This window comes from Salmo salar, chromosome 12, assembly GCF_965601325.2.
Source record: "Salmo salar chromosome 12, fSalSal1, whole genome shotgun sequence".
In the NCBI taxonomy this organism is placed as follows: Eukaryota; Metazoa; Chordata; class Actinopteri; order Salmoniformes; family Salmonidae; genus Salmo; species Salmo salar.
This window is the reverse complement of record NC_138302.1, coordinates 106,004,610-106,030,909: the sequence shown is the minus strand read 5'-3', so window position 1 is coordinate 106,030,909 and position 26,300 is coordinate 106,004,610. Positions and strand designations below refer to the sequence as shown.

General features: G+C 44.7%; 1 protein-coding gene across 4 annotated transcripts in view; it reads right to left on the bottom strand.

Annotated features, from left to right (window-relative positions):
• Positions 1–11,267, bottom strand: part of LOC106566264 (lysine-specific demethylase phf2) — a 215,829-nt gene extending 204,562 nt beyond the window's left edge. Inside the window, exon 1 of one of the 4 annotated variants that reach the window (XM_082959534.1) lies at positions 10,592–11,267. In XM_082959534.1, the coding sequence (XP_082815660.1) occupies positions 10,592–10,689 (98 nt within the window). In that variant the 5' untranslated portion in view covers positions 10,690–11,267. The remainder of the gene's footprint in view (positions 1–10,591) is intronic. The other 3 variants (XM_082959532.1, XM_082959536.1, XM_082959535.1) reach the window with 3 other exon arrangements.
• Positions 11,268–26,300: the final 15,033 nt, after the last annotated feature.

Sequence of the window (26,300 nt, the reverse complement as noted above, 5' to 3'; positions counted from 1 at the left end):
TTTCACTGTGAGGTCTACTACACCTGTTGTATTCAGCATTTCACTGTGAGGTCTACTACACCTGTTGTATTCAGCATTTCACTGTGAGGTCTACTACACCTGTTGTATTCAGCATTTCACTGTAAGGTCTACTACACCTGTTGTATTCAGCATTTCACTGTGAGGTCTACTACACCTGTTGTATTCAGCATTTCACTGTGAGGTCTACTACACCTGTTGTATTCAGCATTTCACTGTAAGGTCTACTACACCTGTTGTATTCAGCATTTCACTGTAAGGTCTACTACACCTGTTGTATTCAGCATTTCACTGTGAGGTCTACTACACCTGTTGTATTCAGCATTTCACTGTAAGGTCTACTACACCTGTTGTATTCAGTATTTCACTGTGAGGTCTACTACACCTGTTGTATTCAGCATTTCACTGTGAGGTCTACTACACCTGTTGTATTCAGCATTTCACTGTAAGGTCTACTACACCTGTTGTATTCAGCATTTCACTGTGAGGTCTACTACACCTGTTGTATTCAGCATTGGATTTGATTTAAGCTGCAATTAGTTTCAGAATGGGTGGAAAGGAACAAATTCATCTTAAATATTTCTAAAACTAAAAGAAACTAAACTAACTAAACTAACTAACTAAACTAACTAACTAAACTAAGAGCAATGTATTTGGGACAAATCATTCACTAAACCTAAACCTCGACTCAATCTTGTAATAAATAAATGTGGAAATTGAGAAAGTTGAGGAGACTAAACAGCTTGGAGTAGCCCTGGATTGTAAACTGTCATGGTCAAAACATATTGATACAACGTTAGATAAGATGGGGAGAAGTCTGTCCATAATAAAGAGATGCTCTGCCTTCTTAACAACACAATCAACAAGGCAGGTCCTACAGGCCCTAGTTTCTACCTTCTTAACAACACTATCAACAAGGCAGGTCCTACAGGCCCTAGTTTCTACCTTCTTAACATCACTATCAACAAGGCAGGTCCTACAGGCCCTAGTTTCTACCTTCTTAACAACACTACCAACAAGGCAGGTCCTACAGGCCCTAGTTTCTACCTTCTTAACAACACTATCAACAAGGCAGGTCCTACAGGCCCTAGTTTCTACCTTCTTAACAACACTATCAACAAGGCAGGTCCTACAGGCCCTAGTTCCTACCTTCTTAACATCACTATCAACAAGGCAGGTCCTACAGGCCCTAGTTTCTACCTTCTTAACAACACTATCAACAAGGCAGGTCCTACAGGCCCTAGTTTCTACCTTCTTAACAACACTACCAACAAGGCAGGTCCTACAGGCCCTAGTTTCTACCTTCTTAACAACACTATCAACAAGGCAGGTCCTACAGGCCCTAGTTTCTACCTTCTTAACAGCACTATCAACAAGGCAGGTCCTACAGGCCCTAGTTTCTACCTTCTTAACATCACTATCAACAAGGCAGGTCCTACAGGCCCTAGTTCCTACCTTCTTAACATCACTATCAACAAGGCAGGTCCTACAGGCCCTAGTTTCTACCTTCTTAACAACACTATCAACAAGGCAGGTCCTACAGGCCCTAGTTTCTACCTTCTTAACAACACTATCAACAAGGCAGGTCCTACAGGCCCTAGTTTCTACCTTCTTAACATCACTATCAACAAGGCAGGTCCTACAGGCCCTAGTTTCTACCTTCTTAACATCACTATCAACAAGGCAGGTCCTACAGGCCCTAGTTTCTACCTTCTTAACAACACAATCAACAAGGCAGGTCCTGCAGGCCCTAGTTTCTACCTTCTTAACAACACTATCAACAAGGCAGGTCCTACAGGCCCTAGTTTCTACCTTAACAACACTATCAACAAGGCAGGTCCTACAGGCCCTAGTTTTGTCACACCTGGACTACTGTTCAGTCGTGTGGTCAGGTGCCACAAAGAGGGACTTGGTAAAATTGCAGTTGGCTCAGAACAGGGCAGCACAGCTATCCCTTAAATGTACACGGGGAGCTAATATTAATGACATGCATGTTAATCTCTCACTGCTCAACGTGGAGGAGAGATTGACTTCATCACTACTTGTTTTTGTAAAAGGTGTCAGTTTAAAATACTAGCACACAGCTCAGACACCCATCCATACCCCACAAGACATGCCACCAGAGGTCTCTTCACAGTCCCCAAGTCCAGAACAGACTATGGGAGGCACACAGTACTACATAGAGCCATGACTACATGGAACTCTATTCCACATCAGGTAACTGATGCAGCAGGAGAATCAGATTTAAAAAGCAGGTAAAAATACACCTTATGGAACAGCGGGGACTGTGAAGAGACACAAACATAGGAGCATACACACACACACACGTACACATAGATTTTGAATTGTACATATGTGATAGTGGAGTGGTCTGAGGGCACACAGTCTGAAGGTATTGTAATGTTGTTAAAATTGTATAAACGGCCTTAGTTTTTCTGGACCCCAGGAAAAGTAGCTGCTGCCTTGGCAGGGACTAATGGAGATCCATAATAAACCCCAGGAAGAGTAGCTGCTGCCTTGGCAGGAACTAACGGGGATCCATAATAAACCCCAGGAAGAGTAGCTGCTGCCTTGGCAGGAACTAATGGGGATCCATAATAAACCCCAGGAAGAGTAGCTGCTGCCTTGGCAGGAACTAATGGGGATCCATAATAAACCCCAGGAAGAGTAGCTGCTGCCTTGGCAGGAACTAATGGGGATCCATAATAAACCCCAGGAAGAGTAGCTGCTGCCTTGGCAGGAACTAATGGGGATCCATAATAAACCCCAGGAAGAGTAGCTGCTGCCTTGACAGGAACTAATGGGGATCCATAATAAACCCCAGGAAGAGTAGCTGCTGCCTTGGCAGGAACTAATGGGGATCCATAATAAACCCCAGGAAGAGTAGCTGCTGCCTTGGCAGGAACTAATGGGGATCCATAATAAACCCCAGGAAGAGTAGCTGCTGCCTTGACAGGAACTAATGGGGATCCATAATAAACCCCAGGAAGAGTAGCTGCTGCCTTGGCAGGAACTAATGGGGATCCATAATAAACCCCAGGAAGAGTAGCTGCTGCCTTGACAGGAACTAATGGGGATCCATAATAAACCCCAGGAAGAGTAGCTGCTGCCTTGACAGGAACTAATGGGGATCCATAATAAACCCCAGGAAGAGTAGCTGCTGCCTTGGCAGGAACTAATGGGGATCCATAATAAACCCCAGGAAGAGTAGCTGCTGCCTTGGCAGGAACTAATGGGGATCCATAATAAACCCCAGGAAGAGTAGCTGCTGCCTTGACAGGAACTAATGGGGATCCATAATAAACCCCAGGAAGAGTAGCTGCTGCCTTGGCAGGAACTAATGGGGATCCATAATAAACCCCAGGAAGAGTAGCTGCTGCCTTGGCAGGAACTAACGGGGATCCATAATAAACCCCAGGAAGAGTAGCTGCTGCCTTGGCAGGAACTAACGGGGATCCATAATAAACCCCAGGAAGAGTAGCTGCTGCCTTGGCAGGAACTAACGGGGACCCATAATAAACCCCAGGAAGAGTAGCTGCTGCCTTGGCAGGAACTAATGGGGATCCATAATAAACCCCAGGAAGAGTAGCTGCTGCCTTGGCAGGAACTAATGGGGATCCATAATAAACCCCAGGAAGAGTAGCTGCTGCCTTGGCAGGAACTAATGGGGATCCATAATAAACCCCAGGAAGAGTAGCTGCTGCCTTGGCAGGAACTAATGGGGATCCATAATAAACCCCAGGAAGAGTAGCTGCTGCCTTGGCAGGAACTAATGGGGATCCATAATAAACCCCAGGAAGAGTAGCTGCACCCTTAGCAGGAACTAATGGGGATCCATAATAAACCCCAGGAAGAGTAGCTGCTGCCTTGGCAGGAACTAATGGGGATCCATAATAAACCCCAGGAAGAGTAGCTGCTGCCTTGGCAGGAACTAATGATGATCCATAATAAACCCCCAGGAAGAGTAGCTGCTGCCTTGGCAGGAACTAATGGAGATCCATAATAAACCCCAGGAAGAGTAGCTGCTGCCTTGGCAGGAACTAATGGGGATCCATAATAAATACAAATAGCAGATCTGACAGACATGGTTCAGAACAGCTTTACAAGCTCTAAATCATGTTAATAACAGCCTTATGTCATTACTATGACATTACATTATGATGTAGTGTTAGTGATTCCAGCCAGGCAGACAACACTAGACTAGCGAGCCTGGCACTAAACCGAAACACTTCCATGGGAGTTACTGTAGTTATATTTAGGATAGAAACAACCATGCTACTGATATCGAGACAATATCATTAACAAGCTGATATCCCAACCAGAAGCCATGGATTACAGGTAACATCCGCACCGAGCTAAAAGGCTAGAGTTGCCGCTTTCAAGGAGAGGAAGGTCCAAAACATCGTCAGAGACTCCAGTCACCCAAATCATAGACTCTCCTCTCTGCCAAGTCTAAGTCCAAAAGGCTCCTTAACAGCTTCTACCCCCAAACCATCAGACTGCTGAATCAAATGGCCAACGGACTATTTACATTGACCCCCCCCCCTTTTGTTTTCTATTTAACCAGGCAAGTCAGTCAATAAGAACAAATTGTTATTTACAATGACTGCCTTCCCCGGACGACGCTGGGCCAATTGTGCACCGCCCTATGGGACTCCCAATCACGGCCAGTTGTGATACAGCCTGGAATTGAACCAGGGTCTGTAGTGACGCCTCTAGCACTGAGATACGGTGCCTTAGACCGCTGAGCGACTCGGGACTCAGAGTTCGTACCCTGCTGCTACTCGCCGTTTATTATCTATCTATTGTACACATTACCTCGACTAACCTGAATCCCCGCATGCACATTGACTCTGTACCGCTACCCCCCTGTATATAGCCTCCACATTGACTCTGTACCGGTAACCCCTGTATATAGCCTCCACATTGACTCTGTACAGTAACACCCTGTATATAGCCTCCACATTGACTCTGTACCGTAACACCCTGTATATAGCCTCCACATTGACTCTGTACCGGTACCCCCTGTATATAGCCTCCACATTGACTCTGTACCGGTGCCCCCTGTATATAGCCTCCACATTGACTCTGTACCGGTACCCCCTGTATATAGCCTCCACATTGACTCTGTACCGGTACCCCCTGTATATAGCCTCCACATTGACTCTGTACCGGTACCCCCTGTATATAGCCTCCACATTGACTCAGTACCGGTACCCCCTGTATATAGCCTCCACATTGACTCTGTACCGTAACACCCTGTATATAGCCTCCACATTGACTCTGTACCGGTACCCCCTGTATATAGCCTCCACATTGACTCTGTACCGGTGCCCCCTGTATATAGCCTCCACATTGACTCTGTACCGGTACCCCCTGTATATAGCCTCCACACTGACTCTGTACCGGTACCCCCTGTATATAGCCTCCACATTGACTCTGTACCGGTGCCCCCTGTATATAGCCTCCACATTGACTCTGTACCGTAATACCCTGTATATAGCCTCCACATTGACTCTGTACCGTAATACCCTGTATATACCCCTCATATATAGCCTATAAGAGAGGGACGGCGGGGGGAGAGGGACGTCATCTTGTCTGTATATATATATATATATACACACACACAACTATGAGTATGCACCCTACCAGGCAGGTACACTATATATACAAAAGTATGTGGACACCCATTCAAATTAGTGCATTTGGCTATTTCAGCCACACCCGTTGCTGACAGGTGTATAAAATTGAGCACACAGCCATGCAATCTCCATAGACAAACATTGGCAGTAGAATGGCCCTTACTGAAGAGCTCTGTGAATTTCAACATGGCATCATCATAGGATGCCACCTTTCCAGCCAGTCAGTTCGTCAGATTTAGAGCCTCCCCCCTGGTCAACTGTAAGTGCTGTCATTGTGAAGTGAAAACAACTAGGAGCAAAAACGGCTCAGCCGCGAAGTGGTAGGCCGCACAAGCTCACAGAACGGGACCGCCGAGTACTGAAGCAAGTAAAAATGATCTGTCCTCAGTTCCAACACTCACTACGGTACTAAACTGCCTCTGGAAGCAACGTCAGCACAATAACAGTTTTTTCGGGAGCTTCATGAAATGGGTTTCCAGGGCCGAGCAGCCGCCTAAGATCACCATGCTCAATGCCAAGCGTCGGCAGGAGGGGTGTAAAGCTCGCTGCCATTGGACTCTGGAGCAGTGGAAACGCGTTCTCTGGAGTGACGAATCACGCTTCACCATCTGGCAGTCTGACAGACAAATCTGGTTTTGGCGGATGCCAGGAGAACACTACCTGCCCCAATGCATAGTGCCAACTGTAAAGTTTGGTGGAGGAGGAATAATGGTCTGGGACAGTTTTTCATGGTTCAGGCCCCTTAGTTCCAGTGAAGGGAAATCTTAACACTACAGCATACAATGACATTCTAGATGATTCTGTGCTTCCAACTTTGTGGCATCAGTTTGGGGAAGACCCTTTCCTGTTTCAGCATGACAATGCCCCTGTGCACAAAGCGAGGTCCATACAGAAATGGTTTGTCGAGATCGGTGTGTAGGGAACTTGACTGGCCTGCACAGAGCCCTGACCTCAACCCCATTGAACACCTTTGGAATGAATTGGAACACCGACTGCGAGCCAGGCCTAATCGCCCAACATCAGTGCCCGACCTCACTAATGCTCATGTGGCTGAATGGAAGCAAATCCCAGCAGCAATGTTCCAACATCTAGTGGAAAGTCTTCCCAGAAGAGTGGAGGCTGTTATAGCAGCAATGATCCAACATCTAGTGGAAAGCCTTCCCAGAAGAGTGGAGGCTGTTATAGCAGCAATGTTCCAACATCTAGTGGAAAGCCTTCCCAGAAGAGTGGAGGCTGTTATAGGAGCAATGTACCAACATCTAGTGGAAAGCCTTCCCAGAAGAGTGGAGGCTGTTATAGCAGCAATGTTCCAACATCTAGTGGAAATCCTTCCCAGAAGAGTGGAGGCTGTTATAGCAGCGAAGGGGGACCAAGTCCATATCAATGCCCATAATTTTGTAATGAGAAGTTCGACGAGCAGGTGTCCACATACTTTTGATCATGTAGTGTATATCGGGTTGATGCCTAGTTTTCTAATACAGTAATAAAGTAGTGTAATGGCTAACCCCTAGCATGAAGTGGGAATAATGGAGACCGTTTGGGTTACCAGGCTACTGGGATTCAGCAGGTGGCAACCCAGGGATCATTTCAAATGAGCTACGACAGACAGCCTCCATAAAACACATCATCAAAACAAGGATCACAGCTACACCTTCATTACTTTGAATATTTCTGGTATCGGCCAGGTTTCGTGATATTCGCACGAATAATAACGCATCGCTCAACTGGCATCCATGATGTGAGAGAGATGTGAGAGAGATGTGAGAGAGATTTGAGAGAGATAGATGTGAGAGAGATGTGAGAGAGATTTGAGAGAGATTTGAGAGAGATAGATGTGAGAGAGAGATGTGAGAGAGATTTGAGAGAGAGATTTGAGAGAGAGATTTGAGAGAGAGATTTGAGAGAGAGAGATTTGAGAGAGAGAGATTTGAGAGAGATGTGAGAGAGAGATGAGAGAGGTGTGTGAGAGACGTGAGAGAGATGTGAGAGAGGTTTGAGAGAGATGTGAGAGAGGTTTGAGAGGTGTGTTGCCCCTGTTCAGCAGATGATACAGTGAAGCAGGGCAGCGTAATACTGAATGACACATTGTAGTCTTGCACCAAAGGGTTAATGTTAACGCGCCTAAATATCTTCTCCTGATTTGAAAACGCCTGTTTGCAATAAGTGATCGAAAAAAGAAAGTGATCGATCAGTGACGGATAATTAAACGTACAAATGACGTCGTAACAACATTTAAAATAAAGCAAAAAAAGACCTGTCAGACTTCCATTATTATCGACGAGCTAAACTGATGAACCTGGCTTGGTGAAACACACTCCAGAGAATAGAATTACTTTCAAATACATGCTGTGAAAATGTTGAAGCCATTTGGATCATTTTCCAGAGAAAATGTAGACAGCAAGCCAGCACTGCAATGTGTATGAACGGCCAGTTGTTCAGAGTGTCTGTGTGGAGGACAGCGGGCTGCTATTGTCATGTCCTGCTGTCAGAGGACTTTTATAACGTCCACAGACCATAAAACACCACAGTACTGTGTGGTTTAACGACGGGACAGGCTAAAACATGATGGAGATGTTTAGCTACTGTCTGTCCTGCTGTCAGAGGACTTTTATAACGTCCACAGACCATAAAACACCACAGTACTGTGTGGTTTAACGACGGGACAGGCTAAAACATGATGGAGATGTTTAGCTACTGTCTGTCCTGCTGTCAGAGGACTTTTATAACGTCCACAGACCATAAAACACCACAGTACTGTGTGGTTTAACGACGGGACAGGCTAAAACATGATGGAGATGTTTAGCTACTGTCTTGTCCTGCTGTCAGAGGACTTTTATAACGTCCACAGACCATAAAACACCACAGTACTGTGTGGTTTAACGACGGGACAGGCTAAAACATGATGGAGATGTTTAGCTACTGTCTGTCCTGCTGTCAGAGGACTTTTATAACGTCCACAGACCATAAAACACCACAGTACTGTGTGGTTTAACGACGGGACAGGCTAAAACATGATGGAGATGTTTAGCTACTGTCTGTCCTGCTGTCAGAGGACTTTTATAACGTCCACAGACCATAAAACACCACAGTACTGTGTGGTTTAATGACGGGACAGGCTAAAACATGATGGAGATGTTTAGCTACTGTCTGTCCTGCTGTCAGAGGACTTTTATAACGTCCACAGACCATAAAACACCACAGTACTGTGTGGTTTAACGACGGGACAGGCTAAAACATGATGGAGATGTTTAGCTACTGTCTGTCCTGCTGTCAGAGGACTTTTATAACGTCCACAGACCATAAAACACCACAGTACTGTGTGGTTTAACGACGGGACAGGCTAAAACATGATGGAGATGTTTAGCTACTGTCTGTCCTGCTGTCAGAGGACTTTTATAACGTCCACAGACCATAAAACACCACAGTACTGTGTGGTTTAACGACGGGACAGGCTAAAACATGATGGAGATGTTTAGCTACTGTCTGTCCTGCTGTCAGAGGACTTTTATAACGTCCACAGACCATAAAACACCACAGTACTGTGTGGTTTAACGACGGGACAGGCTAAAACATGATGGAGATGTTTAGCTACTGTCTGTCCTGCTGTCAGAGGACTTTTATAACGTCCACAGACCATAAAACACCACAGTACTGTGTGGTTTAACGACGGGACAGGCTAAAACATGATGGAGATGTTTAGCTACTGTCTGTCCTGCTGTCAGAGGACTTTTATAACGTCCACAGACCATAAAACACCACAGTACTGTGTGGTTTAACGACGGGACAGGCTAAAACATGATGGAGATGTTTAGCTACTGTCTGTCCTGCTGTCAGAGGACTTTTATAACGTCCACAGACCATAAAACACCACAGTACTGTGTGGTTTAACGACGGGACAGGCTAAAACATGATGGAGATGTTTAGCTACTGTCTGTCCTGCTGTCAGAGGACTTTTATAACGTCCACAGACCATAAAACACCACAGTACTGTGTGGTTTAACGACGGGACAGGCTAAAACATGATGGAGATGTTTAGCTACTGTCTGTCCTGCTGTCAGAGGACTTTTATAACGTCCACAGACCATAAAACACCACAGTACTGTGTGGTTTAACGACGGGACAGGCTAAAACATGATGGAGATGTTTAGCTACTGTCTGTCCTGCTGTCAGAGGACTTTTATAACGTCCACAGACCATAAAACACCACAGTACTGTGTGGTTTAACGACGGGACAGGCTAAAACATGATGGAGATGTTTAGCTACTGTCTGTCCTGCTGTCAGAGGACTTTTATAACGTCCACAGACCATAAAACACCACAGTACTGTGTGGTTTAACGACGGGACAGGCTAAAACATGATGGAGATGTTTAGCTACTGTCTGTCCTGCTGTCAGAGGACTTTTATAACGTCCACAGACCATAAAACACCACAGTACTGTGTGGTTTAACGACGGGACAGGCTAAAACATGATGGAGATGTTTAGCTACTGTCTGTCCTGCTGTCAGAGGACTTTTATAACGTCCACAGACCATAAAACACCACAGTACTGTGTGGTTTAACGACGGGACAGGCTAAAACATGATGGAGATGTTTAGCTACTGTCTGTCCTGCTGTCAGAGGACTTTTATAACGTCCACAGACCATAAAACACCACAGCACATACAGATGGAAAACCAGCATGAAATACAACCCAGTTATCCGAACAAAGCTTCGTATTTAGGTGAATATATTACAGAGTAAATATATCGGTGTTATTCGGTAAAATGTCCCGACCCAGTCATGTATGTTTAACTCCGCCTTCCTTCTTCAGCGGCCTCGTTTTTCTGGTAAATTCACATGTCGACAAAGATAACCTGTCAAACGTTCAAATCCCCCTGCAAAACACACCGTGGACGGACAGAAAAACAACACGATACATTCAGGCGTTTACCTTCCGTGAAACCAGTCCTTGCACGCGTCACATTCGATCATAAACTGGGTAACGTCGTACGGTAATCTGCAGATGCAATATACTGGTACAGTCGCCATGTTAGATCACTGACAACAACGTTGGATCGGAGAGAGAGACGGGGAGAGAGAGAGAGAGAGAGAGAGACGGGGGAGAGAGACGGAGAGGAAGAGACGGAGGGAGGGAGAGAGAGACGGGGAGAGAGAGAGACGGAGGGAGGGAGAGAGAGACGGGGAGAGAGAGAGACGGAGGGAGGGAGAGAGAGACGGGGAGAGAGAGACGAAGGGAGAGAGGGAGAGAGACGGAGGGGGAGAGAGAGAGACGGAGAGGGAGAGAGACGGGGGGAGAGAGAGAGACGAAGGGAGAGAGGGAGAGAGACGGAGAGGGAGAGAGACGGAGGGAGAGAGACGGAGGGAGAGAGAGACGGGGAGAGAGACGGAGAGAGAGAGACGGAGAGGGAGAGAGAGAGACGGAGAGGAAGAGAGAAGGAGAGAGACGGAGGGAGAGAGAGAGACCGGGCAGCAGCAACTCTACTGCAACAAAATGCAATATGAAGATCTTCCACAAGCAGAAGCTAGTCAGTTCCGCTGGACATTAAATCCAGAAGTCCATGATCCGCTGCTCTTGCATTGACTTGGTTATCGTGCTGATTTAGCACAGAGGTCGATAGTGTTCCTGAAGTGCATCATTGTTTCCCTGCCCCCTGGTGCCTGTAATATCCAGCCGCTCATAAACCAACATCAAATGTAACATCAAATGTAATATCAAATGTAATATCAAATGTAACATCAAATGTAATATCAAATGTAATATCAAATGTAACATCAAATGTAACATCAAATGTAATATCAAATGTAACATCAAATGTAACATCAAATGTAATATCAAATGTAACATCAAATGTAACATCAAATGTAATATCAAATGTAACATCAAATGTAACATCAAATGTAATATCAAATGTAACATCAAATGTAACATCAAATGTAATATCAAATGTAATATCAAATGTAACATCAAATGTAACATCAAATGTAATATCAAATGTAACATCAAATGTAACATCAAATGTATCCTTGTTGCGTTGTAATATATGTTACGTCAGCGGTCGTCCTGGATGGCTCGCATCAGATCAATGAATGGCATTAACCGGGCATCCCGGGACTTTCCAAACCGACAAGCTCGAGCTTTGCTTTTTATCGGTAGAAATCGAGCAACCGGAATCGACCAAAATTACCGATTCTTTACCTGATCAAATACAGATCGTTTCCGTATCACCGCGAGACATGATGATGGAGATGAAATGCCAACAGTTATGATTAAAATCCTCCTATAACCTACATTTTGTCTTTTATGATATCAATCTGTTTGATTTATTAACAACATAGGAATGAATAAATATGAATATTACATCTACTCTTGATTTGGGGTGAAAGAAGTGTAGGAGCTGTCTTTTTCCAAGTCGGTCCATTAAACTATGTTCACCGAAATTCACAAATGACATTATGCTATAGACACCTGTTTATTCACACTTAATTAAGGGTTTATTCACATTTTCATGACTATTGTTATAGCCTTAATAAACTAAGCATGATTGACACTGGAAGGCTGCTGTGTCTGATCCCATGCAGACCTACCATCTCCTGCCGTTGTGCCCTTGATCAAGGCACTTCACCCCCCAACAAAGTACAACTGAACTGTTAGTCACATGTGGTCAACCCTCCATCTGGAGAGATCCTGGCTGTGCAGGGCTGTGGAGGGGCAGGGCTGTGGAGAGGGCTGTGGAGGGCTGTGGAGGGCTGTGGAGGGCAGGGCTGTGGAGAGGGCTGTGGAGGGCTGTGCAGGGGGCTGTGCAGGGCTGTGCGGGGCTGTGCTGGGCTGTGCAGGGCAGGGCTGTGCGGGGCTGTCTGTGCAGGGCTGTGCGGGGCTGTGCAGGGCTGTGCAGGGCTGGCTGTGCAGGGCTGTGCGGGGCTGGCTGTGCAGGGCTGTGCGGGGCTGTGCGGGGCTGTGCAGGGCTGTGCAGGGCTGGCTGTGCAGGGCTGTGCGGGGCTGTCTGTGCAGGGCTGTGCAGGGCTGTGCGGGGCTGGCTGTGCAGGGCTGTGCGGGGCTGTCTGTGCAGGGCTGTGCAGGGCTGTGCGGGGCTGTCTGTGCAGGGCTGTGCAGGGCTGTCTGTGCAGGGCTGTGCAGGGCTGTGCGGGGCTGTCTGTGCAGGGCTGTGCAGGGCTGTGCAGGGCTGGCTGTGCAGGGCTGTGCGGGGCTGTCTGTGCAGGGCTGTGCAGGGCTGTGCAGGGCTGGCTGTGCAGGGCTGTGCGGGGCTGTCTGTGCAGGGCTGTGCAGGGCTGTGCGGGGCTGTCTGTGCAGGGCTGTGCAGGGCTGTCTGTGCAGGGCTGTGCAGGGCTGTCTGTGCAGGGCTGTGCAGGGCTGGCTGTGCAGGGCTGTGCGGGGCTGGCTGTGCAGGGCTGTGCGGGGCTGTCTGTGCAGGGCTGTGCAGGGCTGTGCGGGGCTGTCTGTGCAGGGCTGTGCAGGGCTGTCTGTGCAGGGCTGTGCAGGGCTGTCTGTGCAGGGCTGTGCAGGGCTGTGCGGGGCTGTCTGTGCAGGGCTGTGCAGGGCTGTCTGTGCAGGGCTGTGCACGCTTGGCTTTTGATCCAGCGCTGAAACACCCAAGTCTGCTTATCAACTTCCTGTTGAACAGATGATGTTCAGGCTACAATGTAGTTAGAGCAGAGCTGGAACAAAAGCCTGCACACCCAGTAGCTATCCTGGAGGATGGTTGGCCACCGTTGATATAAAATATTACAACAACACAGCCAAATACTTTTGTTTTTATAAAATGATTCCCTCATTTAATGAATCGGGATCAAATGGAGAAGGCAGGCTATGCACGGGAATTTTTTTAATGAAATATATTCACTACTGTAAATCGCTCTCGATAAGAGCGTCTGCTAAATGACTAAAATGTAAAATGTAAATGTACTTCAAAGCAAGTTATCTAAGTAGACATGTTTATACAGTATCAGGCTCAAATAATCATGTTTTAGGGGAAAAATCTATGCAGAGCAAGATGTTTGTCAATTAGACTTTTCTTAGAATGTGTTTTAACGTTGCCGCATTTACATGGCTACTGTTTAATAGAGAGGGATCCCATCTTTCCAATGGTCCAGGTTTATTTAGGCTCTACAGTGACTGTGGAAAGGCGACAACGACATGAATGCGTAGTTATCTATGGTTAACGAGAGAGAAACGGCTGCTGAATTATGGCCCCTCAGACACGCACTGAAGGGTCATTACGATAATGGCTGGTGTGTTTATTTTTAACTGATTGATAATATTTTAAAGTGTGCCTTTATGAATGACTTTTAACAATTCTTTTTTACTTTTCATGACCTTAGAACAGCGCATTTTGCTCATTCAGGCTGGCGCATTTTCAATCTGCGCATATCTCCAACAGTCTACTGTCACGCATAGATTCACAGACTAGCTGCAAATAAATGTGAACAAAACGGAATCAGGAAATGAATGCCCACTCTACATTGCTATTCAATGCAGATCCCGCCTTCATTCTGCTTTGATCAACCTTTTCTTTGCCTCCGTTTGTGAATCTGTGACGCGAAAGGCTACTTTGCTTTATAGAGGAACTGGTACGCAATTACTCTCAAATTAAAACCTTGTTAAAGTTGGTTGGAGTTTCAATATTCGAACCTTCAAAACTTCAATAAGTCACGAACGATTTGAGCTACATATCTCAGGTTAGGCTCCCTATGGAGGAAAATAAGTATTTTCCCAATTCCGACCCGAGTTTCATAATCACACGGCAACGATATAAGCAGCCTGGCGGACCGTCAACTCAACTATTTAGGGACTGTCCACAAAGTGCATGATCACAATATGCAAAATTCAATAGCTCTTAGCAAACTCATTTCAATTGTCCATTATTCCTTACTTGCTGACCAAACGCGTGCGCCATCGCGCACAAGTTGATTTTGTTCACCCACACCAGACATTATCAGGACATGCAGGTCAAAACAAACTCCAAACCAATTATAATAATTTGGGGACAGGTCGAAAACCATTAAACATTCATGTCAATTTAGCTAGCTAGCTTGCTGTTGCTAGCTAATTTGTCCTGGGATATAAACATTGGGTTGTTATTTTACCTGAAATGCTCAAGGTCAACGACACCGACAATTAATCCACAGATAAAACAATAAAACGAATTTGTTTCTCATCATCTCCTTCCTTCCGGCTTCTTTTTCTTCTTTGGCAACCAACTTTACAGTGTATTACCACAAAGATGAACTGAGTGTGGACCTCAGTTCATCTTTCAATCACCTATGTGGGTATATGCTCCTAAAAACCAATGAGATGGGAGAGGCTGGACTTGCAGCGCGTTGAGTGTCACAAATAGAACCAAGTTCTATTTTAGCGCCTGGCCACGCAGACGCGCGCGAGCAGAGTGGGTGCAATTATTGAATTACATGTGTAAATGTATTTTTGCGGCGTGAGCGGTGTGGTCAGCATGTTACATAGAGAGGCGTGTTGCACACTCTTTGGTTTTCTCAAAATAACATTTATATATATATATATACACACATTTATAAAAATCCCTTAACATTCAATAGCTCTTTGATCACATGACCTAGGCACCTCAAACCAACTTTGTATTATTCAAAGGGGAGGGACACACATTGAACAGACAACAAAAAAAGTTTCATTACTTTAAGTTTGCTGACGCCACAAAGGTGGTAGGCCTGATCACCGACAATGATGAGACAGCCTATAGGGAGGAGGTCAGAGACCTGGCAGTGTGGTGCCAGGACAACAACCTCTCCCTCAACGTGAGCAAGACAAAGGAGCTGATCGTGGACTACAGGAAAAGGAGGGCCGAACAGGCCCCCATTAACATCCACGGGGCTGTAGAGGAGCAGGTCGAGAGTTTTAAGTTCCTTGGTGTCCACATCACCAACGAACTATCATGGTCCAAACACACCAAGACAGTCGTGAAGAGGCCACGACAACATATTTTCTCCCTCAGGAGAAAAGATTTGGCATGGGTCCCCAGATCCTCAAAAAGTTCAACAGCTGCACCATCGAGAGCATCCTGACCGGTTCCATCACTGCCTGATATGGCAAATGCTCGGCAAATGCTCGGTACCCGACTGTAAGGCACTACAGAGGGTAGTGCGTACAGCCCAGTACATCACTGGGGCCAAGCTTCCTTCCATCCAGGAAGCTTGGCGGTGTCAGAGGAAGGCGGTGTCAGAGGAAGGCTCAAATAAATTGTCAAAGACTCCAGTCACCCAAGTCATAGACTGTTCTCTTTGCTACCGCACAGCAAGTGGTACCGGAGCGCCAAGTCTAGGACCAAAAGGCTCCTTAACAGCTTTTACCCCCAAGCCATCAGACTGCTGAACAATGAATAAAATGGCCACCTGGACTATTTGCCTTGTTTTTACACTGCTGCTACTCTCTGTTTATCATCTATGCATAGTCACTGTACAAATTACCTCGACTAACCTGTACCCCCGCGCATTAACTCGCTACCATGTGTATAGCCTTGTTTTAGTTATTTTATTGTGTGTATTTAAAAAAACATTATTATCATATTTTCTTTAACTCTTTTTCTAGAACTGCATTGTAGGTTAACGGCTTGTAAGTAAGCATTTCACGGTAAGGTATTCTGCGCATGTAACAAATACAATTTGATTTGATAACTTTATGCTATTGAACAGGCCTGGGCAAAGGCCGGCCCGGGGGCGTATTCGGCCCTCGACCTGATTCAATACGGCCCGCGGAATCATGATCACATAAAGCTAGGCTTGCGCAAAAAAAAATGTTTTTCAAAGAAAATTTAATTAGACAATGAATGTAGGGTGTTCCAGCAGAGTGGACGTTGAAATATTTATTTATTAAGGTATCAGGAAAAGCTGGGTGCAAAGAGAGCATCACTGTCTTGAAAGATTACAACTTGTCCCGACACTTCCAGATGAAGTATAGGAATATCAGGGATACAAACTAGTCACCTTTCGGTAAAATTCGCCGTTTTGAATCCAAAATAGATGAATCACGTGATTCGAGTAGATCCGATGAGAAAAGTTTGGGAGGGATCACTACTGGCTGTAAGCGAATGAGTGAAGCGCGTTTGTATGGAAGGCCAAAAGGTTCAAATCGTCTTAGCAAGACAAGTCTTAATACTTGAAATTATAATTTTTCACTTGCTTTTTTCAAGTGTCAAATGACATTTTTTTGTACATATGATTTTTTTCACCTGTCCGGTGTGTTTACAGGTGATTAGAACGCTTGTTATGGTCATTTCTACACACGTTTATTACACCTGTTCAGTGTTCATTACACCGTTCATTACACCTGTTCAGTGTTCATTACACCTGTTCAGTGTTCATTACACCTGTTCAGTGTTCATTACTCCTGTTCATTACACCTGTTCAGTGTTCATTACACCTGTTCAGTGTTCATTGCACCTGTTCAGTGTTCATTACACCTGTTCAGTGTTTATTACACCGTTCATTACACCTGTTCAGTGTTCATTACACCTGTTCAGTGTTCATTACACCTGTTCAGTGTTCATTACACCTGTTCAGTGTTCATTACACCTGTTCAGTGTTCGTTACACCTGTTCATTACTCCTGTTCAGTGTTCATTACACCTGTTCAGTGTTCATTACACCTGTTCAGTGTTCATTACACCGTTCATTGCACCTGTTCAGTGTTCGTTACACCTGTTCATTATTCCTGTTCAGTGTTCATTACACCTGTTCATTACACCTGTTCAGTGTTCATTACAGCTGTTCAGTGTTCATTACACCTGTTCAGTGTTCATTGCACCTGTTCATTACACCTGTTCAGTGTCATTACACCTGTTCAGTGTTCATTACACCTGTTCAGTGTTCATTACACCTGTTCAGTGTTCATTACACCTGTTCAGTGTTCATTGCACCTGTTCATTACACCTGTTCAGTGTTCATTATACCTGTTCAGTGTTCATTACACCTGTTCATTACACCTGTTCAGTGTTCATTACACCTGTTCAGTGTTCATTACACCTGTTCATTACACCTGTTCAGTGTTCATTATACCTGTTCAGTGTTCATTACACCTGTTCATTACACCTGTTCAGTGTTCATTGCACCTGTTCAGTGTTCATTACACCTGTTCAGTGTTCATTACACCTGTTCAGTGTTCATTACACCTGTTCAGTGTTCATTACACCTGTTCAGTGTTCATTGCACCTGTTCAGTGTTCATTACACCTGTTCATTACACCTGTTCAGTGTTCATTATACCCGTTCAGTGTTCATTACACCTGTTCAGTGTTCATTATACCTGTTCAGTGTTCATTACACCTGTTCAGTGTTCATTACACCTGTTCATTACACCTGTTCAGTGTTCATTACACCTGTTCAGTGTTCATTACACCTGTTCAGTGTTCATTACACCTGTTCAGTGTTTATTACACCTGTTCAGTGTTCATTACACCTGTTCAGTGTTCATTACACCTGTTCAGTGTTCATTACACCTGTTCAGTGTTCATTACACCTGTTCTGAACAGGTGTAATGAACAGGTGTAATGAACACTGAACAGGTGTAATGACACTGAACAGGTGTAATGAACAGGTGTAATGAACACAGAACAGGTGTAATAAACGTGTGTAGAAATGACCATAACAAGCGTTCTAATCACCTGTAAACACACCGGACAGGTGAAAAAAAAATCACAAGTCAGACAGCGAACGTTGATGCGCTAAATGAGGCGTTGCTTGTTCAACAGGTGGATTCAGGGATGAAGTGTAGCTGGAGTTGGTCCTGGTTTAAACTGGACGCCTCTATAGAGGTGAAAGAAACACCACACACTTTCCCTCTGTCTCACTTCTTCAATACAGTGGATACAAAGGGGTATGCCAGGTGTACTCTCTGCCTGAAAGAGATCAATTATACCAACAAAGGGTACCATGCTCTGCTGGCACGTTGTAGAACAGACGTCCACAGGCAGAAAGTGTACAATGTAATAATGTGCAGACAAAATATATTGTTTTAGTTGTGTTGAACTTGACAGTAACACCTGTATGAGTGAGGGGGGATTATTACATTTTTTACTCAAGACTTGAGTGTCATTTGCAGTAAAGTTTAGGCAACAAATAACATTGGATTGTTTTCTTTACATTTCTTTTTAGCTGTGAGTTCGGTTCACATGAACCACTTTTTATTTTACACACAGAGACTGATCATGTAGATTATATTCTGTTGTTTAATTATTTAAAACCTGCATTTCCCCCTAGCAGGGATTTACTGCATGTTTCACTGCAAAAAGAAAGTGTCACCATTTTGGGCCCTCAGCAGTTGTTATCCCAGGAATATGTCTTCTGAGCAGAGGGCAAGTGCATCGAAAGAGCTGCTTTCTCCGTTGCAAAAGCAGCAAGGACTTTTCACAAAACTGCATTCAGCAAACGACGGAATTGCGAGAGCAAGCTATGTACTGCCCCACAAAATTGCTCAACATAGCAAGCCATTCGCTGAGGGCGAATTCATTAAAGAATGTTTAATTGACTTTGCAGCAATAATTTGCCACAAGAAGGAGCTGTTTGAAAATGTTTCTCTGTCAACACTAACAGTGACACAGCGTGTTGAGGACATCACAGAGAATATGGAACAACAGTTGAAAGAAGGTAAAGGATTTCTCCTATTTCTCCTCGGCCCTGGATGAGAGCAGTGATGCACGTGGCACGGGACAGTTGTTGATATTGTTATGAGGCAAAACCCCAGAACTCCATAACTCCAGAACTCCAGAACCCCAGAACCCCCATAACCCCAGAACTCCATAACCCCAGAACCCCAGAACTCCAGAACCCCAGAACCCCATAACTCCAGAACCCCAGAACCCCAGAACTCCAGAACCCCATAACTCCATAACTCCAGAACTCCAGAACCCCAGAACCCCATAACCCCAGAACTCCATAACCCCAGAACCCCATAACTCCATAACCCCAGAACTCCCTAACCCCATAACCCCATAACTCCAGAACCCCATAACTCCATAACCCCATAACTCCAGAACCCCAGAACCCCATAACCCCATAACCCCATAACCCCCATAACTCCATAACTCCAGAACCCCAGAACTCCATAACTCCAGAACCCCATAACTCCATAACCCCAGAACCCCATAACCCCATAACCCCATAACCCCATAACCCCATAACTCCAGAACCCCAGAACCCCATAACTCCAGAACCCCAGAACCCCATAACCCCATAACTCCAGAACCCCATAACCCCAGAACTCCAGAACTCCATAACTCCAGAACTCCAGAACCCCAGACTTTGAAATTACAGAGGAGCTTGCTTCACTGAAGAGCACAACCACAGGGAAAGATTTATTGGAGGAGGTTAATAAGTGTGTGGCAAAGCTGGGACTGAGTTTTGAGAAGTTATCCAGTGTGACCACTGATGGGTTCCCAAACTTGACAGGAAAAAACATTGGCCTTTTGAAAAGGATATAAGATCAAGTAGCTGAGCTGAACCCAGATCAGAAAAGGATTTTCCTGCATTGCATTATTCATCAGGAGGTGCTCTGGAAATGTGTTCTGAAAATGAGCCATGTTGTGGATACAGTCACTAAAGTGGTAAACTTCATAAGAGAAAAATCTTTAAACCACAGGCAGTTTGTCTCACTGTTGGAAGAGACAGAGTTGGGTCATGCAGATCTCCCCTACCACACAAACGTGAGATGGCTGAGTTTGGGGAAGGTGACTAAAACGGTGTGGGACCTGAAGTCAGAGATTGCAGAGTTTTTGCAAATGAAAGGAAAATATGTGGATTTCCCTCAACTGCAAGATAAAGAATGGTTGGCTGATTTTTCCTTCCCGTGGACATCATGGCCCTCATGAATTAACTGAATTCCAAACTACAAGGGAAGGGCCTTTTTGCACATCAGATGTACAGCCATGTCAAAGCCTTCAAGGGAAAATTACTCTTTCCTCAATGCCAAGTAGAAGACAACAATCTCACCCACCTTCCAACACTACTAGTCTGTTCCCTATCAGATGTACAGCCATGTCAAAGCCTTCAAGGGAAAATGACTCTTTCCTCAATGACAAGTAGAAGCCAACAATCTCACCCACCCACCTTCCAACACTACTAGTCTGTTCCCTATCAGATGAGAACAATCTCACCCACCTTCCAACACTACTAGTCTGTTCCCTATCAGATGAGAACAATCTCACCCACCTTCCCACACTACTAGTCTGTTCCCTATCAGATGAGAACAATCTCACCCACCTTCCAACACTACTAGTCTGTTCCCTATCAGATGCGAACAATCTCACCCACCTTCCAACACTACTAGTCTGTTCCCTATCAGATGAGAACAATCTCACCCACCTTCCAACACTACTAGTCTGTTCCCTATCAGATGAGAACAATCTCACCCACCTTCCAACACTACTAGTCTGTTCCCTATCAGATGAGAACAATCTCACCCACCTTCCTTCCAACACTACTAGTCTGTTCCCTATCAGATGAGAACAATCTCACCCACCTTCCCACACTACTAGTCTGTTCCCTATCAGATGAGAACAATCTCACCCACCCACCTTCCAACACTACTAGTCTGTTCCCTATCAGATGAGAACAATCTCACCCACCTTCCAACACTACTAGTCTGTTCCCTATCAGATGAGAACAATCTCACCCACCTTCCTTCCAACACTACTAGTCTGTTCCCTATCAGATGAGAACAATCTCACCCACCTTCCAACACTACTAGTCTGTTCCCTATCAGATGAGAACAATCTCACCCACCTTCCCACACTACTAGTCTGTTCCCTATCAGATGAGAACAATCTCACCCACCTTCCTTCCAACACTACTAGTCTGTTCCCTATCAGATGAGAACAATCTCACCCACCTTCCCACACTACTAGTCTGTTCCCTATCAGATGAGAACAATCTCACCCACCTTCCCACACTACTAGTCTGTTCCCTATCAGATGAGAACAATCTCACCCACCTTCCAACACTACTAGTCTGTTCCCTATCAGATGAGAACAATCTCACCCACCTTCCAACACTACTAGTCTGTTCCCTATCAGATGAGAACAATCTCACCCACCTTCCTTCCAACACTACTAGTCTGTTCCCTATCAGATGAGAACAATCTCACCCACCTTCCAACACTACTAGTCTGTTCCCTATCAGATGAGAACAATCTCACCCACCCACCTTCCAACACTACTAGTCTGTTCCCTATCAGATGAGAACAATCTCACCCACCTTTCCACACTACTAGTCTGTTCCCTATCAGATGAGAACAATCTCACCCACCTTCCCACACTACTAGTCTGTTCCCTATCAGATGACCAGCGGGAGAAGTATACATCGCTGCTGCGTGCTTTGAATGGTGAGTTTTTTTCGTCGTTTTGAGGATTTCAAAGTGTTGGAAAATGACATGCTGTTGGTTTCCTCTCCTTTCACCTTCAATGTGGACAACGCTCCCACTGACCTGCAACTTGACCTTTTCGATCTTCAATCTGATGCTGTGATTGGAGAACTATTCAAATCAATGTTCACTGACGAGGTTCTATGCATCTCTCGATGAACAAAACTTTCCAAAGATTAGGAGTCACGATCAGAAGATGTTTCTACTGTTTGGGTCAATCTATGTACGTAAACAGACATTTTCAGTGATGAAATATTAATTTTAAAAATGTATTTTACTTCACCTTTATTTAACCAGGTAGGCTAACAAGGCAAAGCACAGATTATCTGTTAGACTCCCACCAATCCTGCGCATAGCGACGTCAGAAACTATACCGGACTACACTGCTGTAGTCAATACCCATCAGACTACACTGCTCTAGTCAACACCCATCAGACTACACTGCTCTAGTCAATACCCATCAGACTACACTGCTCTAGTCAATACCCATCAGACTACACTGCTCTAGTCAATAATACCCATCAGACTACACTGCTCTAGTCAATAATACCCATCAGACTACACTGCTCTAGTCAATAATACCCATCAGACTACACTGCTCTAGTCAACACCCATCAGACTACACTGCTCTAGTCAATAATACCCATCAGACTACACTGCTCTAGTCAATAATACCCATCAGACTACACTGCTCTAGTCAATACCCATCAGACTACACTGCTCTAGTCAATAATACCCATCAGACTACACTGCTCTAGTCAATAATACCCATCAGACTACACTGCTCTAGTCAATAATACCCATCAGACTACACTGCTCTAGTCAATACCCATCAGACTACACTGCTCTAGTCAATACCCATCAGACTACACTGCTCTAGTCAATACCCATCAGACTACACTGCTCTAGTCAATAATACCCATCAGACTACACTGCTCTAGTCAATAATACCCATCAGACTACACTGCTCTAGTCAACACCCATCAGACTACACTGCTCTAGTCAACACCCATCAGACTACACTGCTCTAGTCAATAATACCCATCAGACTACACTGCTCTAGTCAATAATACCCATCAGACTACACTGCTCTAGTCAATACCCATCAGACTACACTGCTCTAGTCAACACCCATCAGACTACACTGCTCTAGTCAACACCCATCAGACTACACTGCTCTAGTCAATAATACCCATCAGACTACACTGCTCTAGTCAATAATACCCATCAGACTACACTGCTCTAGTCAATACCCATCAGACTACACTGCTCTAGTCAATACCCATCAGACTACACTGCTCTAGTCAATAATACCCATCAGACTACACTGCTCTAGTCAATAATACCCATCAGACTACACTGCTCTAGTCAATAATACCCATCAGACTACACTGCTCTAGTCAATACCCATCAGACTACACTGCTCTAGTCAATAATACCCATCAGACTACACTGCTCTAGTCAACACCCATCAGACTACACTGCTCTAGTCAATAATACCCATCAGACTACACTGCTCTAGTCAATAATACCCATCAGACTACACTGCTCTAGTCAATACCCATCAGACTACACTGCTCTAGTCAATAATACCCATCAGACTACACTGCTCTAGTCAATAATACCCATCAGACTACACTGCTCTAGTCAATAATACCCATCAGACTACACTGCTCTAGTCAATACCCATCAGACTACACTGCTCTAGTCAATACCCATCAGACTACACTGCTCTAGTCAATAATACCCATCAGACTACACTGCTCTAGTCAATAATACCCATCAGACTACACTGCTCTAGTCAACACCCATCAGACTACACTGCTCTAGTCAACACCCATCAGACTACACTGCTCTAGTCAATAATACCCATCAGACTACACTGCTCTAGTCAATAATACCCATCAGACTACACTGCTCTAGTCAATACCCATCAGACTACACTGCTCTAGTCAACACCCATCAGACTACACTGCTCTAGTCAACACCCATCAGACTACACTGCTCTAGTCAATAATACCCATCAGACTACACTGCTCTAGTCAATAATACCCATCAGACTACACTGCTCTAGTCAATACCCATCAGACTACACTGCTCTAGTCAATAATACCCATCAGACTACACTGCTCTAGTCAATAATACCCATCAGACTACACTGCTCTAGTCAATACCCATCAGACTACACTGCTCTAGTCAACACCCATCAGACTACACTGCTCTAGTCAATACCCATCAGACTACACTGCTCTAGTCAATAATACCCATCAGACTACACTGCTCTAGTCAATAATACCCATCAGACTACACTGCTCTAGTCAATACCCATCAGACTACACTGCTCTAGTCAATAATACCCATCAGACTACACTGCTCTAGTCAATAATACCCATCAGACTACACTGCTCTAGTCAACACCCATCAGACTACACTGCTCTAGTCAATAATACCCATCAGACTACACTGCTCTAGTCAACACCCATCAGACTACACTGCTCTAGTCAATACCCATCAGACTACACTGCTCTAGTCAATAATACCCATCAGACTACACTGCTCTAGTCAATACCCATCAGACTACACTGCTCTAGTCAATAATACCCATCAGACTACACTGCTCTAGTCAATAATACCCATCAGACTACACTGCTCTAGTCAATACCCATCAGACTACACTGCTCTAGTCAATAATACCCATCAGACTACACTGCTCTAGTCAATAATACCCATCAGACTACACTGCTCTAGTCAACACCCATCAGACTACACTGCTCTAGTCAACACCCATCAGACTACACTGCTCTAGTCAATAATACCCATCAGACTACACTGCTCTAGTCAATAATACCCATCAGACTACACTGCTCTAGTCAATACCCATCAGACTACACTGCTCTAGTCAACACCCATCAGACTACACTGCTCTAGTCAACACCCATCAGACTACACTGCTCTAGTCAATAATACCCATCAGACTACACTGCTCTAGTCAATAATACCCATCAGACTACACTGCTCTAGTCAATACCCATCAGACTACACTGCTCTAGTCAATAATACCCATCAGACTACACTGCTCTAGTCAATAATACCCATCAGACTACACTGCTCTAGTCAATACCCATCAGACTACACTGCTCTAGTCAACACCCATCAGACTACACTGCTCTAGTCAATACCCATCAGACTACACTGCTCTAGTCAATAATACCCATCAGACTACACTGCTCTAGTCAATAATACCCATCAGACTACACTGCTCTAGTCAATACCCATCAGACTACACTGCTCTAGTCAATAATACCCATCAGACTACACTGCTCTAGTCAATAATACCCATCAGACTACACTGCTCTAGTCAACACCCATCAGACTACACTGCTCTAGTCAATAATACCCATCAGACTACACTGCTCTAGTCAACACCCATCAGACTACACTGCTCTAGTCAATACCCATCAGACTACACTGCTCTAGTCAATAATACCCATCAGACTACACTGCTCTAGTCAATACCCATCAGACTACACTGCTCTAGTCAATAATACCCATCAGACTACACTGCTCTAGTCAATAATACCCATCAGACTACACTGCTCTAGTCAATACCCATCAGACTACACTGCTCACTGATTGACTAGTTGAATGTAATGTTGAGCTCTCTCTTTGTGTTTTTGTGCATATCCGTTAACAAGACTTCTGTCCGTGTATTTTTCCCTCTGTGTAGTTCATTGCATGTTTAATAATGAAAATACCTACCAAAAGGAGAACATGGATGTGGTTTATTTCCCTACATGTTAAACAAGTAAAATAAGTAGCAAATCTGGACGTGATTTACAGTAGATATATCTGACAACACAGTCATACACATGATGTAGAATCCTGTAATATTTTTATTTTTATTATTTTACCTTTATTTAAGTAGGCAAGTCAGTTAAGAACAAATTGTTATTTACAATGACGGCCTCGGAACAGTGGGTTAACTGCCTTGTTCAGGGGCAGAACGACAGATTTATACCTTGTCAGCTCGGGGATTCGATCTAGCAACCTTCCGGTTACTAGTCCAACGCTCTAACCACTAGGCTACGCTGCCGCCCGATTCTGGCAAAAATATTTTCTAATGTGGCCCTCCATGGAAAATAATTACCAGGCGTGCTATAGAACAACGATTAACTTTATACTAGAACATTTAAGTCTAAGATTTTCAAGACTAATTTCAAGTCAAAGAACTGACAGGAAAACCTA